Genomic DNA, 18,526 nt, shown 5'->3' with positions numbered 1-18,526 from the left:
GCTGTCCCTGTCTGTCTCTTTATTTTCTTTCTTTTCCTTCTTTTTTCTTTTTTGAGATGGGGTCTTGCTCTGTCACCCAGGCTGGGGTGCAGTTGTATGATCGTGGCTCACTGCAGCCTCAGCCTCCTTAACACCCAAGCGATCCTCCCACCTCAACCTCCTGAGTAGCTGGGACCACAGATGTGAACCACCATGCCCAGCCTACATTTTCTTGAAATATGTTGAATCAGTGTTTAAAATTGAGAAGTTTTACATGAAAATTCATATTTCTGGCTTGTCTCAAGAAATTGCCTAATGTAGTAACCCTGATCAGAAGTTGCTTTGTAGTTTCTCTCATGTCTAGTTAATGATCTTTCCCATTCATAAAACCTCCTCCACCCCCAAAATCCTCTTGTCTCTTTGTAACTGAGAAAGTTAGGTATAATATGGTAAGGTTGGAATACTGCACTTCTTAAACTGGCTAAGTATCAGCATTTCCCGTGTCTCCTTGGATGTAAACGTTTGTGTTTGTGACTCTTGCCCTATAGTAGCTCCCTGTTATTAATTGCTACAGAGAAAATTGAGACTTAAAAGTAGTTCTGGGTATTATGTATCTCACTTATTTTTCAGACACCAGGAGTACCACATGGGGTTTTACGTCCTGACTACACTCATATTGAGGCAATGGGAATATTGGGACCGGAATTGTAGTTTGACTCCCAACACTGTCCTGCTTTCAGAACTTACTTCTCTAAACCATATATGTTCCTTCTCCATCTCAGTAGACTTTTTCTTTGTAATCTTTAGCAAGTACTTTGTCTCCACTCTGAGCTAATCAGAAACTTGCTCACTCTTCCTAGGCATAGCTGAACTTGTTTATGCCTCTGCTGTGCCCTTATTTCTTTTTGAAATCTTCCCCTCTTCTCCGTGGTCCTTTCTTTCCTTTCTAAAAATGTACTTCAGATTTAAGAATCTCAGGAATTTTCAGGTTAACCTCACCCTATGTTGAATTTTTCTTTACTCTGTGATTCTTATACAGTTAAATACTTAATGAATTACATTAACTTGCTTTTGTTGGTTAGTGTTTTTCATTTGTGTTTGTGCAACTAGATGGCACATGTTCATACACTCTTATATATGTATAATTTTTTTCTTCTAATCTCCTATTCTTTCTAGTTATCCCTGTGCATTTACTGTTAGTATTGTTTTCACTTTGAATCATAAGTGCTCATCCTTGTCCTTAATGAAACTTGAACTTGTTATTACTTTAGGATAATATACAGTGTGATATAATAGGAAAATTTTATTACAGCTTTGCTATCATTAATTGAATGCCTACTTTTTACCCATTTTTGTCTATTTACCTTTTACCCTTTTACTACTTTACATACATGAAAGATTATCCTGACTTCATTTCTAATTTGTAGAATAGCTCTGCAAGATAGGCAGCATACCTGTATGCTCTTAGAAAGGTACGGAACTGGACTAAGAGTCCCAGGGTTAGCTTTTTGGTTTTATCACTGTTACAGAACTTAGCCAGATTACTTTAGGAGTCTTTCTGTAAAAGGAAGGAGTTGAATTGGATTATGTCTGGAAGGTTTTTTGGTAATCTAACTGCAGATATATATAACTTGATTTGAGAGATAATGTTTAGTTTTGGTGCACTTGGATTATTAGTTATCATTACAGGTATTTTTAATATTCTTTTACGTTAAAAGTGAGAAGTGTTTTAGGAAGATTGAGATTCATTTTCAGTTTTAGATAGAGTTCCAAAAAGAGTATAAGCTCTATTAATGTAATTCTTAAATATATAATCTATATATATGCATGTATTAATAATAGAAAATAGTTTCCTTTTGTGACCACGTATATTGTGGAAAAATATAATTTTCAAACAAAAAATATACAATTTACATTTAATATTGATCACCAGCCCTGGTTTTATAACTGATTCAGTAAAGGATCTCGTATCTTACAAATTTTGTAAGCTGTTTTAAAATTTTAAGCAGTTATATCCCAAAATGTTATTGTAGAAGGAAAACAAGAATAGTTAGGCTACCCTGTTATCACTTTCGTAGAATGATTTGCATCTTGTACAATGCTAAAAGAAAAAAAAATACTAAGTTACGTTTCAGCCTTCTTCTGTGTGTCATTGTCCAAATTCCAGTCTGTGATAGATTGATTCATTTGTTTAACACATTCATATGGAGAGCCTATTGAGTGAGTGAAAAATTCTGTTCTGGATACCCAATAAATATTTGTTGAATATTCATCATATTAAATGATAATGATCATGGGCTTGGCACAGGTGCTTTTTCCTTGTTTTACTTCATCCTTTCACTAGTCATGTGAGGTATAGTTCTGTCAGCCTTCCATATTTTACAGACAAGGAAACTTTGAAGTTCAGGGAATTTTCTGTTTTGTAATTAATAACTGGTAGAGTTAGGAATACAATCTTGTTCTGTTTGACTCCAGGGTAGCTTGTGTTAAAAAGCGATCCAGTGCAAAAACAGCATGAATTTCTTGTTTAGATTATTAGCTGTAATACTAATTTTATGTAATGTGAGGCTTTTTGTTTTTGTTTATGTTTCGTAAAATGGTTTTTAATATTGAAGTGAGCCCCTGTTTGGGCTAACATTTGAATTTTCTTGTTGGAGTTAAATTTCACCTCTCAGGAATGAAGGATCTTTTCTTTTTCCATTATTGTTATATGGTTGTTAACATATACACACACACCCAAACACCTCAAATTATAAGTAAATGGAGATGATTATGACTGTGATCTCACATTGTATAGATATTTATTTATTTATTATTTTTTGAGACAGAGTCTTACTCTGTTGTCCAGATTGGAGTGCAGTGGCATGATCTTAGCTTACTGCAGCCTCTGCCTCCTGGGATCAAGCCATCCTCTCACCTCAGCCTCCCAAGTGCTGGGCTATAGACACGCACCACCACCTTCGGCTAATTTTTACAGTTTTAGTAGAGACGGTATTCCATCGTGTTGGCCAGGCTGATCTCAAACTCCTGGCCTCAAGTGATCCACTTGCCTTGGCCTCCCAAAGTGCTGGGATTACAGGTGTGAGCCCCTGCACCCGGCCAGTACAGATTATTTAAAACCTGGTTTCACTACTTGTTGTTTGTGCGACCTTGGATAAGTTATTTAATCCTTCTGTGCCTTCTCTATCAAATGAGCCTACTCTGTTTCATAGGACTGTTGAAAGGATTAAATGAGATAATTCGGTGGTTAATGCATAATAATATCTAACATTTGTTAAGTATTTACTATTGTCTTCTGCCTTTCAGAAGCTATCAGAACCAGAAGCCCATAATGGCAACCTTATAGATGTTGACAAATTCCTCTAGTGTTAACAGTACATCCAAGATGTATGAGAAGAATTTATATTGTTCCTGTTGATGAACATTGTCTCATAATTAGACTTATGATTTTTATGTCGAGGACATTGTTTTCTTACACAGTCATTTCTTTGATTAAGCTTAAGGCTTTTGGATGGTATCTTTCCATTTGGTATGTTGCCGTCTCACTCTAGTCATTTGTTTCCCAAAAAGAATGTAATTTCTTTTTTCTTTAACTCTTGTTGTTCATTATTACATCAGTTTTGGTTATTACATTATAGATAATAGATTGGCTTCAAATTATATACACATTTAATTATATGTTTATAAATAAACTAGAGAATTATTTCTTTCTTGATGTGATTTCTTTCTCCTTCCTTTGTTTAAACTAGACTTAGTCCTCTGTTGATTCAGAGAAAGAAAAGCTATGTAGTAGTCCCCCATTATCTTCGGGGGCTGTGTTCCAAGACCCCCAGTGGATTCTTGAAGCCTCCGATAGTCCAAACCAGTCCATGACCTGTTAGGAACTGGGCTGCACAGCAGGAGGTGAGTGGCCAGCAAGTGAGCATTGCCACCTGAGCTCTGCCTCCTGTCAGATCAGCCTCAGTATTCGATTCTCATAGGAGCACAAACCCTATTGTGAACTGTGCATATTGAGGGATCTAGATTGTGCACTCTTTACGGTGCCTGATCCCAAAACCATCCTCCCCACCCCCTGCCACTGTGGAAAAATTGTCTTCCACAAAACCAATCCCTGATACCAAAAAGATTGGGTACTGCTGCTATACATGTGATGTGTTTTTGATCTGATAACCGAAACAGCTACTAAGTGACTAACAGGCAGGTAATGTAAACAGTACAGGTATGTTGAAAGGAAGGATTCACATCCCATACTGAATGGAGCAGGACAGCCCAAGATTTCATCATACTACTCAGAATGGTGTGCAATTTAAAATGTATGACTTGTTTATTTCTAGAATTCTCCATTTAATATTTTCAGAGCACAGTTGGCCATGGGTAACTGAAACCACAGAAAGTAAAGCTGTGGATAAGGGGGGACTACTGTATAGCTGTAATATCAAAAGAGAAACAAAGGAAGTGTCCTTGCTTTTGAACATGCAGAAGGATGATAGTGATAGTGATAGTAGGTGACATTTTATAGAAAGTGCTTACTCTGTGCCCTTTACTCTTTGAGTTATGTGTATTATTTTTTAATTTTCAATAATCCTCTGAGATGAGTACTGCTACCCACATTTATGGCTGAGGAAATAGATGAAAGGTATCTAAAAAATAGACATTAGGTCACACACCTAATAAGACCACACTAAATGGTAGTGGTAATTTAAGGGATTACAGGAAGGTAATTTTGACTATGAGATGTTTTTGCCCTATGAACTGACTTTAGAACCTGTTCCCTTTGAGTTCTACTTCCTCCTTGTCCCCTCATCTATACATTCTGTCAGAAAAATAATATTTAGTTTTGCCTGTGTTTTGAGCATTATTATAAGGAGATGTCATGCTGCATGTATTCTTGTGAATCTTCTCAGTTATTTTTTTATTGGATTCGTGTGTAAAGAACTTAAAACAATTTCTTTACCTCACAACTCTTCATTTATGGAAACAATTGCTATTTGTAATTTTGAGAAATATAGTTTTTAATGGAGATGAGTTATAAGTAAACACCCTTTTACTCCCTCCCCTTCTTTAGTTATTGTAGCTTTAATAGACAGAATGGGAGATGCCAAAGACAAGGTTCGAGATGAAGCTCAGACTCTGATATTGAAGTTAATGGATCAAGTAGCACCACCTATGGTAAGCCTACATTTTAAAATTCAGATTTTGCTAATGGTAATCACAGCAAATCATTAAAGCCACAGCAAGCATGAATGCTGACATTTTAAACAGTCATTTGTTGCTAATGCCTTTAAGAAGTCGACATTTAAGATACAGTGTCAATGTTTGACTCTGGTTTTTTGCTGCTTATTTTGTACTCTTTAATGCTTTTTTTTAAAGCTAACTAATAGAGTTCAGTGATTTGACAGTATACGGATTATATTATACTTTAGGATTTTTTTTTGTTTCTCTTTTGTAAATTGTAAAATGTTTGAGAAAGCTGATTTTGAGAACTACTGAATACTATATTGTTCGTTTCTGCAACTCCTACAGAGACCAGTAGAAAATTTTTTCACAAGTGGTTACTATGTTTTCCCAAGTGTTTTATATTTCAGAACTAATTTTTTTTTTTTTTTAATATTGTGGTGAGTGTCCTTCCACTCTTGTTTATTCACTTACATTTTAGGTTGTTTTTGGCTTTCTGTGACTACAGACATTACCATAAGGGGCATCCCTTGTACTTCTATCTTTGAACATAAATATAAGTATTTATATAGAATAGCGTTCCAAAGGTAGTATTGATGAGTCAGATTACCCACATTTAAGATTTTTTTTTTTGTAATTTCTTAAGCCACCTTCTTGAAAGTTTGGTAGGGAGAGAGAAATATATTAGTAGAACTGAATACATCTGAGTACAGAAAGAGGGTGGCTGTGTATATTGTGTATTTGAATTTAGTAAAGAGTAAAAGTGGTGTTTCCAAATGTGGAGAAAGGATTGATTGGTACAGTTGGCTTCACATTTGTAAAAGTAAAGTTGGATTTCTTGTTACACCCAAAATAATTGGTTTAAATTATTTGTATAGGTTTATCTATGCTTTTTCTAACAGAAAAGTGTGGTAGGTAGCTATAAAATCAATTGTCCAAATACGTTTCTGTGTTTGGATCCAACATTGAAAGGAAAAAAGTCTAAATTATAAAATGTCCAAAAAAAAAAAGCCTGTTCCATGTGTGTCTATATTAGTTGCTAGGCAATGTTGGACCACTTAAATACTTACTGGACTACTGGACTTACAATGGTAGCACTGTTATTGAACGTTTCTTATAGAAGAAATCCTGTGTCCTTGGAAATTCTAAGGTTTTCAGTTGTTGGACATGGTTCTTCTGAGAATAAATAAAATCTAAAGTGAAATATATATAAGTACTAAAATGTGATTAAGGTAATAAAAATGGGTGAGCGCAATTGTGTAGTTTCGCTTAGAAAAACTTGTAAGTAGTGGAGAAATGAACAACAGTCTGATGAAAACGTTCAGTTACCAATAAGGTTGGTAGTAGGATTGGGAAGAAATAAAAGATTATAACATGAATAATTTAGTTTTTTGTTTCACATTTTTACTTTTCTTTCAAATAGTACATTTGGGAGCAGTTGGCTTCTGGTTTTAAACACAAGAATTTTCGATCTCGAGAAGGCGTGTGTCTGTGTCTTATTGAAACCTTAAACATGTGAGTTTTATGATTACTGAAAATAACTGTCTTTTTTTTTATTTCTCTAAAAAAACCTCAGTTCACAAAGTCAAGGAAAGCTATGGTAATAACACATTTAAAATTGTTATTAAAGCATATAACTTTTTATTTGATACCTTTACTGTTCATTTTTTGTGTATGTTATCTTTCATGTTCTTACTTTTTCAGTTATGTCGGTAATAAGTGTTTCTCTTTTTTTCTTTGGTATGTTAATAGTAGCCACCCAAAACAGATGGTCATGGAACTGATATGCTGATAACTTAGTATCTGTTTCTGTTCTGGATCGAATTTGAAATTGTTTTTAATTCAATGATATTTCACATATTATAACCATTTCCCATCCCCACCCTCCCCCAGAGCAGTGTGGGTGGGTACCAGAGTCATAGACCAAGCAAAACTTTCCCCGGTAACTAGACAGTGAGGCTGGTAGCTGTGTGCAGAGTTCTGGCTGCCATAGTTGCCACAGAACTATGACTGATCTGAAAAAGTGCTAGGACTTCTGTTCTTGCTCTGAATTATGTTTTTAGGTTCTATGCAATGTCATAGGTCATATGTAGTAGCTTTCAACTTTTCCTATAGTGCTACTTCCTTTTCTTAACTATATTTTCACTTATTTTCTTTTATTACTTTATAGTCCTTTCTGCCCTCTAGAAGCCTGTAAGTGTACTCAGTCTACACAGCTCTTTGTGCTGGGTTTTGGCTCCCCTGCCATAAGCGTAAAGATCTTTTAATTTCCTTATTTCATTGGAATGCATTTATTTGAGACCAAGAGTCTACAAAAATCACAATTTTAAAAGTGAAAACTCTGATTTTCTTAAGTTATTCATAGGTTGCTAGGTTTAAGAGTGCCGTTGTTGAACATTTTAATCTATTGGATTATGTGTTGTCTTCACTCTCAGTTGTGATTATTCAAGTTTGCATACTTCACATTGCTTAGAATTATTTTTGCTTATGTCTCATATCCTTCATGTTTTAATGATGTGTGCCCATCCTCTCCACCATATTTGTCTTATTGCTACAGACAAGAAGGTATAAGGATATTTTGTTCACTGTTTATTAAAAACAAATTCTCTTTATTTTTTTCTCAAATTATATTTAGTTTTGGGGCTCAGCCGCTAGTCATCAGCAAGTTGGTACCACATTTGTGTATCCTGTTTGGAGATTCCAACAGTCAGGTAAAATTTTATTTACATTCAAGCATTGACTGATTTTTTGGCTACCATTTCTTTTCTAGTCCTCTTATTCTGTTTTTAAAAAAGAAGAGAGAAGGTGGAAGGGGTTGCTGAAATGAAGATTTTACCTCATTAAAAAAATCCATCAAAGTTAGTTTTTAAAAACATTATATTCATGAAAGTTGCTTATGTTTGTCAGTTGTTTGGCTAGTAGTAAGGACAGATGGGACTTAAAGGTTAGTTTTGAGTGTGAGAGACTAGTAACAAAGAGCTTAGATTCCCTGCTACAGTCTACCTGTATGTTAATTGTGGGGACAGATTGTCAGCTCCCTTTGGTTTTTGCTGAAATGGGCTGCATAACATTTTGCAGTGGTAAGAACCCTACTTAACAGAGAGGATTTATATCAGTGGTATATCAGTTGTTAGAAACTTTTTTATCTGAGCTGTCTATACCAGTGGTCCCCAACCTTTTTGGCACCAGGGACTGGTTTTGTGGAAGACAATTTTTCCATGGGAGGGTAGGGATGGTTTCGGGATGAAACTGTTCCACCTCAGGTCATCAGGTATTAGTTAGATTCTCATAAGGAGTGTGCGACCTAGATCCCCTCACATGCACAGTTCACAATAGGGTTTGTGCTCCTATGAGAATCTAATGCTGCCTCTGATCTGACAGGAGGTGGAGTTCAGGCGATAAAGCTTGATTCCCTGTCACTCACCTCCTGTTGTGGTCCTTGAACAGGCTACGAACCCGTATGAGTCCCTGGTCTGGGGCTTGGGAACCCCTGGTCTGTACTATAGGTATAATGCAGGAATGTGTTCTGGAGAATTCTACTGTCTCTTCAGTTGCTCTTTCACAATGAGCTGTGCAAGGGAACTGGAGCTACCTTTCAAATTCCTGTATTCAGACCACATTCTTTTTTTTTTTCTTTTTAATTGTAGCAAATACAATATAAAATTTACCATTCTAACCGTTTTTAAGTGTAAGTTCAGTGGCATTACATACATTCACATCGTTTTGCAACACTCATCACTGCCATCTAGCTCCGGAACTTCTTCATCCTCCCAGACTGAAACTCTGTACCCGTGAACAGCAGCTCCCTAGTCCCTGGCAGCCCCTTGGTGGCCCCCCATCCCCAGCTCCTGGCAACCACCATTCTCCTTTCTGCCTTTGTGAATTTGACTGTTCTGTGTACCTCACAGAGGTAGAATGATAGAATATTTGTCCTTTTGTGTCTGGCTTGTTTATTTAGCATAATGTCTTCAAGGTACATCCATCTTGTGGCATGTATCAGAATTTCCTTCCCTTCTGTTTTAGGCTGAATAATATTCCGTTGTGTGTATATAGCACATTTTGTTTATCCATTTCTCTGTGGATGGACATTTGGGTTGTTTCCACGTTTGGCTGTTGTAAATAATGCTGCTGTGAATATTAGTGTAAAAAATACCTGTTTGAGTTCAGGCCACATTCTTGAAATGCAGTTTTAATACAGGAAAATACATTAACCATGATCATAATTTGTATTAATATAATTATTGGCAGTTGTTTACATAATATTACTACAGGTAGGAATCTTTTTTTTTTTTGAGACAGAGTTTCGCTCTTGTTGCCCAAGCTGGAGTGCAATGGTGTGATCTTGGCTCACTGCAACCTCCACCTCCCTGGTTCAAACGATTCTCCTGTCTCAGCCTCTCAAGTAGCTGGGATTACAGGCACGTGCCACCACGCTGGGCTACTTTTTTTAATTTTTAGTAGAAACGAGGTTTCACTATGTTAGCCAGGCTGGCCTCCAACTCCTGACCTCAGGTGATCCACCAGCCTTGGTCTCCCAAAGTGCTAGGATTACAGACATGAGCCACTGTGCCTGGCCTACAAATAGATTTTTAAAATTTTTTTATTATTATTTTATTTTATTTTATTTATTTTTTTGAGATGGAGTCTCGCTCTTTGTCACCCAGGCTGGAGGGCAATGGCACAATCTCGGCTCACTGCAACCTCTGCCTCCGTGGTTCAAGCAATTCCTCTGCCTCAGCCTCCTGAATAACTGGGATTACAGGCGCATGCCACCACGCCCAGCTAATTTTTTTGTATTTTTAGTAGAGGCGGGGTTTCACCATGTTGGCCAGACTGCTCTCCAACTCCTGATGTCAGTCAGTCCACCCTCCTTGGCTTCCCCAAGTGCTGGGATTACAGGCATGAGCCACTGCACCCGGCCACAAATGGATTTTTAAAAAGCTTCATAAGTAACTTTTATTGACAAGTTTCTCAAATTTCTGTAAAATCGTCTTTTAGTAGTTTTTTCTAGAAGTATCTTGGCAGGCCCTCTTGGGTTTTTACGGATGCCAAGCCATATATGCAGGGGTTTGGAGGCGTTAAAACCCACTTAGAGCTTCAAGTTGATCTATTAGTGTAATGTCACCTTGAAATGAAGTATTTTATTGTATCATATATAAGTTTCTTAAAAAGTTCTGAATTCTTTGACAGGTGAGAGATGCTGCAATATTGGCTGTAGTGGAGATTTATAGACATGTGGGAGAAAAAGTGAGGATGGATCTTTATAAGAGAGGAATTCCCCCTGCTAGGTAAGTCTTGCTAAATTTGGTTCCTTTTTTTCCACCACTAGTTTTAATAGTTTTCATTTTGTTTATTTTATTTATTTATTTATTTATTTATTTATTTTTTTGAGATGGAGTCTCACTCTTGTTGCCCAAGCTGGAGTGCAATGGCGTGATCTCGGCTCAATGCAGCCTCTGACTTCTGCGTTCAAGTGATTCTCCTGCCTCAGTCTCCCGAGTAGCTGGGATTACAGGTGCATGCCACCATGCCCGGCTAATTTTTTGTATTTTTAGTAGAGACGGGGTTTTTCCATGTTGGTCAGGCTCGTCTCAAACTCTCAACCTCAGGTGATCCACCCACCTCAGCCTCCCCAAGTGCTGGGATTACAGGCATGAATCACTGCACCTGGCCTATTTTAATTTCTTTTTTTTTGAGACAGAGTCTTGCTCAGACTGCAGTACAGTAGCACGATCTTGGCTCACTGCAGCCTCTGCATCCTAGGCTCAAGTGATTATCCCAGCTCAGCCTCCCGAGTAGCTGGAACTACAGGCACACACCACCACACCTGGCACATTTTTTGCATTTTTAGTTGAGACAGGGTTTCATCATGTTGACCAGGTGGGTCTGGAACTCCTGACCTCAAGTGTTCTGCCCGCCTCAGCTTCCTAAAGTGCTGGGATTAGGCGAGAGCCACTGTACCCAGCCTGTTTATTTTAAATAGGTTCAAATTTTTGAAATTTTTTTTGTTTTGTTTGTTTTTGAGACAAGGTCTGGCTCTGTTGCCTAGGCTGTAGTGCAGTGGTACGATCTCCGCTCACTGCAACCTCCACCTCCCGGGCTGAAGTCATCCTCTCACCTCAGCCTCCCAAGTAGCTGGGATAACAGACATGTGCCACCACGCCTGACTACTTTCTGTATTTTTTGTAGAGATAGGGTTTCACCATGTTGCCTAGACCAGTCTTGAACTCCTGAGCTCAAGCGCTCCTCCCACCTCTGTCTCCCTGGGATTATGGATGTGAGCCACTGCAGCCAGCAGAAATGTTTTAAAATTCAAAAGATACGAAAGGATATATATGTTATCACCATTTAAAAAGTTCTTAAGATCCTATAATGTTTTTTGCCATTGTTTCATTATATATTCATTTATTATTTAGTGTGTAATTAGTGTGTAATTATGTACTATTATCGGGTGATAATAGTCATTATTTGGGAGATGCTTGAGCAAGGATTTACTAAAAATATTAATTCATTCGTCAAGTAAATACTTTAAAAGTATGTACTGTTGAAAGGTACCATACAATTTATTTGATAACAGAAACTGTATGAGAATCAGGTTTTTTTTTTTTTTTTTTTTTTGAGACGGAGTCTCGCCCTGTCGCCCATTCTGGAGTGCGGTGGTGCAATCTCGGCTCACTGCAAGCTCCGCCTCCCGGGTTCACGCCATTCTCCTGCCTCAGCCTCCCGAGTAGCTGGGACTACAGGTGCCCACCACCACGCCCGGCTAGTTTTTTTGTTTTTTTAGTAGAGACGGGGTTTCACTGTGTTAACCAGGATGGTCTCGATCTCCTGACCTCGTGATCTGCCCGCCTCGGCCTCCCAAAGTGCTGGGATTACAGGCATGAGCCATCGCGCCCGGCCGAGCATCAGTTTTTTAAAAGCTTAATAAGTAACCAATTCTAGGGTTCTTACAATTGCAAAATGTTTTACAGCCAATTTCAGCAATAACCAAAGGAAGCTGACAATCTGTCCCACAATTAACATACAGGTAGACTGTAGCAGGGAATCTCAGCTCTTTGATACTCAGTCTCTCACACTCAAGAACTAACCGTTAAGTCCCTTCTATCCTTACTTCTAGCCAAACAACTGACAAATTAAAAAAAAAAATTAATCACTATTCTTAAAACCTACTCTTAAAACATGTTCAAATAAAAAATAAATCAATAATATATGAGTAGTATGGCATCAGATTGCTAAAGGTCCTGCTGATAATCTTCTAGTGTATCAGAAAATATTTTTCAGTGGCTTTTTTCTTTATTACTTATCAGTTTATATACTTTTATTAAGGATATTCATATTGAAGTATTTTTTTTCTTCATAATGAAATTTTAAGGGGATTCACTAAAGGAATTTTTTTTAACTTTTTATTGGGGTATTTAGCATTTCAAACAAATACTAAAGGAGGTGGAATAAAATAATGAACCTTCATTTACCTATTACTGGGTTTGAAGGATTATTAGTGTGTATCCAGTTTTTTGTGTTATACCCTAAACTACTTACCCTTGTGCTGTATTATGTTGAAGCAAGTCCAAGTTATGACATTTCACTTATAAATATTTCAATACATTTTTAAAAGAAAAAAATTCTTGTCAGTCACAACAACAATACCATCAGCACACTCTATTAAGTTTTTTTTTCATCTAATTCTATAATATCAAATATGTAGTTAGGATTCAAATTTCCAGTCGTTTCATAAATACTGTAAGTGTGTGTCTTAATCTGTTTTGTGTTGCTGTAAAGGAATATCTGAGGCTGGGTAATTTATAAATAAAAGAGGTTTATTTGGCATGTGATTCTGGGGGCTGTACAAGAAGCATCGGGCCAGCATTTGCTAGGCTTCTGTTGAGGGCCTCTGACTGCTTCCACTCACAGGTGGAAAGCGATGAGGAGGGTTTGCAGAGATGACCTGGCCTGAGAGGAAGCTAGAGAACAAGAATCAGGCTCTTTATAACAACCAGCTCTCATAGGAACTAACCTAGGGAGAACTCATTCACTCCTCTTTGCCCCAGGGAGGACAGGACATTATTCATGAAGGATCCACACCCATGACCCAAACACCTCCCGTTAGGCTTGGAGATCAGATTTCAACTTGAGGCTTGGAGGGATCAAATTCAAACCGTAGTAATTTGTATGTGCTTTTTTTGAATCAGGGTCCAAATAAAGTCTGTATGTTACATTATGTTTTGTTAAGTCTTTTAAAACCTTTATGTACTCCAACACTCTTTTATCCTTGTGTTTTATTTGTTGAATAAGCTGACAGTTTATTCTGTGAAGTATCCCCCATTCTGGAGTTTGCCAATTCTTTTCCTGTGATTAACATATTATTTTCTCTTCATATCCTGTTATTGTGTAGTTAAATCTAGAGATTTCAACAGATATTTGTGGGAGGATGTCAGGAAGAGCAAGGCGACTTCATAGGTTGTGATGTGTTTTAGTATGATGTGTCTCATCATATTTAGTTGTCTCTCTTAGCAGTAGTTGTTTGCCAGTACCAATTATTTGCTGGTAATAAGATTGTGTCAGAAATAAGCTTTTTGTTGACTTGATCATCTATTCATTTTCTACTTCCAGGACTAATAAGAATTCCATTTGAGTAAATTCTACATCATTTTATGGATGAAAGAAAGAAGTGATGTTAACATATGTATTTTGTGTGTGTGTGTGTGTATACATATCTTTTCTAAATTTATATTGAAATTATTTTATTCTTTTTTTTTTTTTGAGATGGAGTCTCACTCTGTCACCCAGGCTGGAGTGCAGTGGCATGATCTCGGCCCACTGCAATCTCTGCCTCCCAGGTTCAAGCAATTCTCCTGCTTCAACCTGAGGCCTGAGCAGCTGGGATTACAGGCATGTGCCACCACGCCCGGCTGATTTTTATATTTTTAGTAGAGAGGGGGTTTCACCATGTTGGTCAGGCTGGTCTCAAACTCCTGACCTTGTGATCCGCCTGCCTCCGCCTCCCAAAGTGCTGGGATTACAGGCATGAGCCACTGTACCCAGCTTTATTATTCTTAAATAGATTTTAATTTAATTCTTTTGAGAGAGAGTCTAACTGCTGCCCAGGCTGGAGTGCAGTGGTGTGACCATGGTTCACTGCAGCCTCAACCTCTTGGTCCCAAGCAATCCTCCCACTTCAGCCTCCTGAACTGGGACTACAGGTGCACACCACGACACCTGGCTAATTTTTTAAAATTTTTTGTAGAGACAGGGTCTCCCTATGTTGTTCAGGTTGGTCTTTAACTTCTGGACTCAAATAATTCTCCTACCTCAGCCTCCCAAAGTTCTGGGATTATAGGCATGAACCACCATGCCTGGCTAGACTTTATTTTTAGAGCACTTTTTGGTTCACAGTAAAATTGAGTGAAGGTACAGAGATTTCCCGTATAATCTGTGTCCCTATACATGCCTAGCCTCTCCCATTCTCAGTATTCCTCAACAGAGTGGTACATTTGTTATAATTGATGAACCTACATTGATATATCATTATCACTCGAAGATTATAGTTTGCACTAGGGTTGACCCTTGGTGTTGTATATTTTATGGGTTTGGACAGATGTATAATGACATGTGTCCACTATTACAGTATCATACAGAATAGTTTTACTGCCTTAAAATCCATACTGTTTCACCTGTTTATTCCTCCCTCTGGCCTAACCCTTGGCAACATTCTTCTTTTTACTATCTCCATGTAGTTACATTCATACAGTATGTAGCCTTTTCAAATTGGCTTCTTTCACTTACTTAGTAATACATATTTTAAGTTTTCTCCATGTCTTTTCATGGCTTGATAGCTCATTTCTTTTTAGGGTTGAAAACTTTTCTATTATCTGGAATTACCACAGTTTTTCCATTCTACTGTGGGACATCTAATTTGCTTCCTAGTTTTGGCAATTATGAACAAAACTGCTAAAAATGTGAGTTTGCAGGCTTGTGTGGACATACATTTTGGTCTCCTTTGGGTAAATACCAAAGAATACAATCACTGTATTGCATGGTAAGAGTAAGTTTAATTTTGTAAGAAGTTGCCAGACTGTCTTCCAAAGTGCTTATACTGTTATGCCCAGACCGTTTGTTCCCCGAAAAAAGACCACCAGAGTCCAGAGTCAAAGCCAAGCGGCAAGGATCTTTAATGCAAGTTCGAACTTGGTCCCTCCGTTCCACAACATACAGGAGGGCCCAGAACAATGCGTGCGCTTGCCTTTTATAGCCTAATGTAAACAGGACTTGTAAAGTTGCAGAGGAACGAGGGAATTCTCTAGGTTACAGCATTACAATTGGTTAACATTTTAAGTTTATACATTTAGCAGTTTTTTTATTGGTTCCCGTGCTCTCACAAACGGCTGTTTTCTTATCGGGGATTTTCCAGGTGGTGTCCTTCTAAAGTTGAGATATATGGTAGTCTTTGAATTGAAAGATATATGGTAGGGAGTCATATGGTGGGATGAGCCCAGGAAGTTGAGGGATATATGGAGGGGAGACATATGGTGGGATATGTTTATACTGGGCTCAGGAAGTTGAGAGATATATGGCAAGCACTAGTAATTAGAACAGAAAAAGAACAAGACAGGGACTTTCACATTGCTTGTCTATACAACATCTGAAATCTATAGATAACATTATCGGTTAGGTCCGGCATCAACTTTTAACTAGGCTCAAGGCGCCGCCCGGGCTGTCTGCCTGTAGGGTCAACTTCTAACTAGGCTCAAGGCGCCGCCCGGGCTGCCTGCCTGTAGATTTCATTTGGTCTCTTTCATTCCTCCCTTTCTCAAGTACCTCTAGAGCCAATCTTGGGTCTTATAAGTCTGATTCTGTTTCAGCGTTTACAGGTTGTTATTGGGCTATGAGGACCATGTGCTGTATGGTGTCAAACCTTTCCCTGACAAACCGCAAAATTCTGTTAATAACACAAGGTCCTACGGTAAGCAGAAATAGTAGACTTAGCAGAGGTCCAAGGAAGGGGGCTAACAGGGGAAACATAGAGGAATTTTACCATTGTCATCATGACACTGAGATTACAAACTTTATAAAGTAATAGAATATTACAAAGTAAGTGGGGGCAGGATGAGAGCACAGGATGGTGTTAACATTAAAATCGCTAATGAAATTTTGGAAACGCATACTCAATTGATAACATTTTATCAGGAAATAGGGTTTGAGAGCAGACAAACTGACTGACCAAAATTTATTAGGTGGGAATTTCCTCATCCTAATAAGCCTGAGAGCACTACAGGAGGCCGGGGCTTATTTCATCCCTTCGGCTTCAACTGTAAAAGGCGGCACGCCTCCAAGGGGGTCGTTTATAGGCCTACCCTCAGAGTGCATTCTCTTTCTCAGGGATATTCCTTGCTGAGAAAAAGAATTCAGCGATATTTCTCCTATTTGCATTCAAAAAGAGAAGAAATATGGCTCTGTTCCGTCCGGCTCATCAGCGGCCAGTTCAAGGTTACCTCTCTTGTTCCCTGAACATCACTGTTATCCTGTTCTTTTTTAAGATGCCCAGAATCTATATTGTTTAAACACACATGCTCTACAAACCATTTGTGCAGTTAACTCAATCATCACAGGGTCCTGAGGTGACATATATCCTTCTCAGCTTACAAAGAAGATGATGGGACTAAGAGATTAAAGTAAAGACATAGGAAATTACAAAAGTATTAAAGTAAAGGCAGACATAAGAAATTACAAAAGTATTAATTTCGGAGAAGTAATAAAATGTCCATGACATCTTCATATTTTATGTTTTTTGCCGTGGCTGTAGCCAGTCCCTCCATTCAAGGTTTCTGACTCCCTGCAACATTTTCTCTCCCTTTTTTCTATATAAATATGCCATGGCGATGAAGGCTCGTTCGTTTTCTCGATTGTGGCATAGGATTCTTTGACTGGTCCAGCACACACAAGGCTGACTGTAGACGTACTCGGGAGTCTTTCGTCGACTTGTCTTTAATGACCACACTCCAGCATACCCTCACCTTAGAGAAAAGCTTCCAAGTTGGGCACCAGATGAAGGGGTGGCGTGCCCCTCCACATCTGTGGGTGTTTCTCGTTAGGTGGAACGAGAGACTTTAGAAAAGAAATAAGACCCAGAGACAGAGTATAGAGAAAGAAAAGCGGGGCCCATGGGACCAGCGCTCAGCTTACAGAGGACCCACGCCAGCCCTTCAGAGTTACTTTCCCTTGTAGTGGGTCCGGGTGCGCTAGCCACCTCCCGTCTGCCTGCTCCCTCCCGCGGCTCAACCTGGGTGGGGGGCTGAGGCCTGCAGCCGGGAGAGGTATGGAGGGGGTTCTGTGGACAGTGGGTCCCCGCTATCAGGTAAACAGGTCCTGCAAGGGAAAGTGAGTTGCTGGAATATCAACAACAAGTTATGTCAGTCGCAGGCGCGCTCCAGAAATCTGGGTCAGAACAAGTTATGTCAGTCGCAGGCGCGCTCCAGAATCTGGGTCAGAACAAGTTATGTCAGTCGCAGGCGCGCTCCAGAAATCTGGGTCAAAATAAGTGCAAACAAGAACCAGATGAGAGCCGGGGGACGTCTCCCACCGGTCTCTGCTGGCTGTCCTATAGCGCGTCCGCCAGGACGTATGCCAGCTTCAGACCTCGCGAGTCACAGATTCAGGCGGACTTAGAGAGCCGCGAATTCAGACAGGCTAACAGCCTCAGGCGGACTTAAAGAGCCGCGAATTCAGACAGGCTAACAGCCTCAGGCGGACTTAAAGAGCCGCAGGTTCAGAACGGACACAGACAGACAAAGACGAAGACGGGCAAACACAGACGAGCCGGCTCACCTATTAGCAGATCGATCCTAGTAGATCCGTTGACCAGGGGTCTGGTGGGCTTGGGGAATCCCGGGAGAGCCCCCAAATGTTATGCCCAGACCGTTTGTTCCCCGAAAAAAGACCACCAGAGTCCAGAGTCAAAGCCAAGCGGCAAGGATCTTTAATGCAAGTTCGAACTTGGTCCCTCCGTTCCACAACATACAGGAGGGCCCAGAACAATGCGTGCGCTTGCCTTTTATAGCCTAATGTAAACAGGACTTGTAAAGTTGCAGAGGAACGAGGGAATTCTCTAGGTTACAGCATTACAATTGGTTAACATTTTAAGTTTATACATTTAGCAGTTTTTTATTGGTTCCCGTGCTCTCACAAACGGCTGTTTTCTTATCGGGGATTTTCCAGGTGGTGTCCTTCTAAAGTTGAGATATATGGTAGTCTTTGAATTGAAAGATATATGGTAGGGAGTCATATGGTGGGATGAGCCCAGGAAGTTGAGGGATATATGGAGGGGAGACATATGGTGGGATATGTTTATACTGGGCTCAGGAAGTTGAGAGATATA

The 18,526-nt window shown here is 39.0% G+C and overlaps 1 protein-coding gene across 32 annotated transcripts in view; it reads left to right on the top strand.

The window, feature by feature from the left end:
- Nucleotides 1-18,526, top strand: part of CLASP2 (cytoplasmic linker associated protein 2) — a 220,561-nt gene that overhangs the window by 16,523 nt on the left and 185,512 nt on the right. For all 32 annotated transcript variants that reach the window (XM_033212967.1, XM_033212966.1, XM_033212944.1 and 29 more), the window contains exons 3-6: nt 5,045-5,148; nt 6,578-6,669; nt 7,790-7,865; nt 10,345-10,442. In XM_033212967.1, coding sequence (XP_033068858.1) covers nt 5,045-5,148; nt 6,578-6,669; nt 7,790-7,865; nt 10,345-10,442 — 370 coding nt within the window. The remainder of the gene's footprint in view (nt 1-5,044; nt 5,149-6,577; nt 6,670-7,789; nt 7,866-10,344; nt 10,443-18,526) is intronic.

This window comes from Trachypithecus francoisi, unplaced genomic scaffold, assembly GCF_009764315.1.
Source record: "Trachypithecus francoisi isolate TF-2019V2 unplaced genomic scaffold, Tfra_2.0 Lachesis_group0, whole genome shotgun sequence".
In the NCBI taxonomy this organism is placed as follows: Eukaryota; Metazoa; Chordata; class Mammalia; order Primates; family Cercopithecidae; genus Trachypithecus; species Trachypithecus francoisi.
This window is presented reverse-complemented; position numbering and strand designations above follow the sequence as displayed.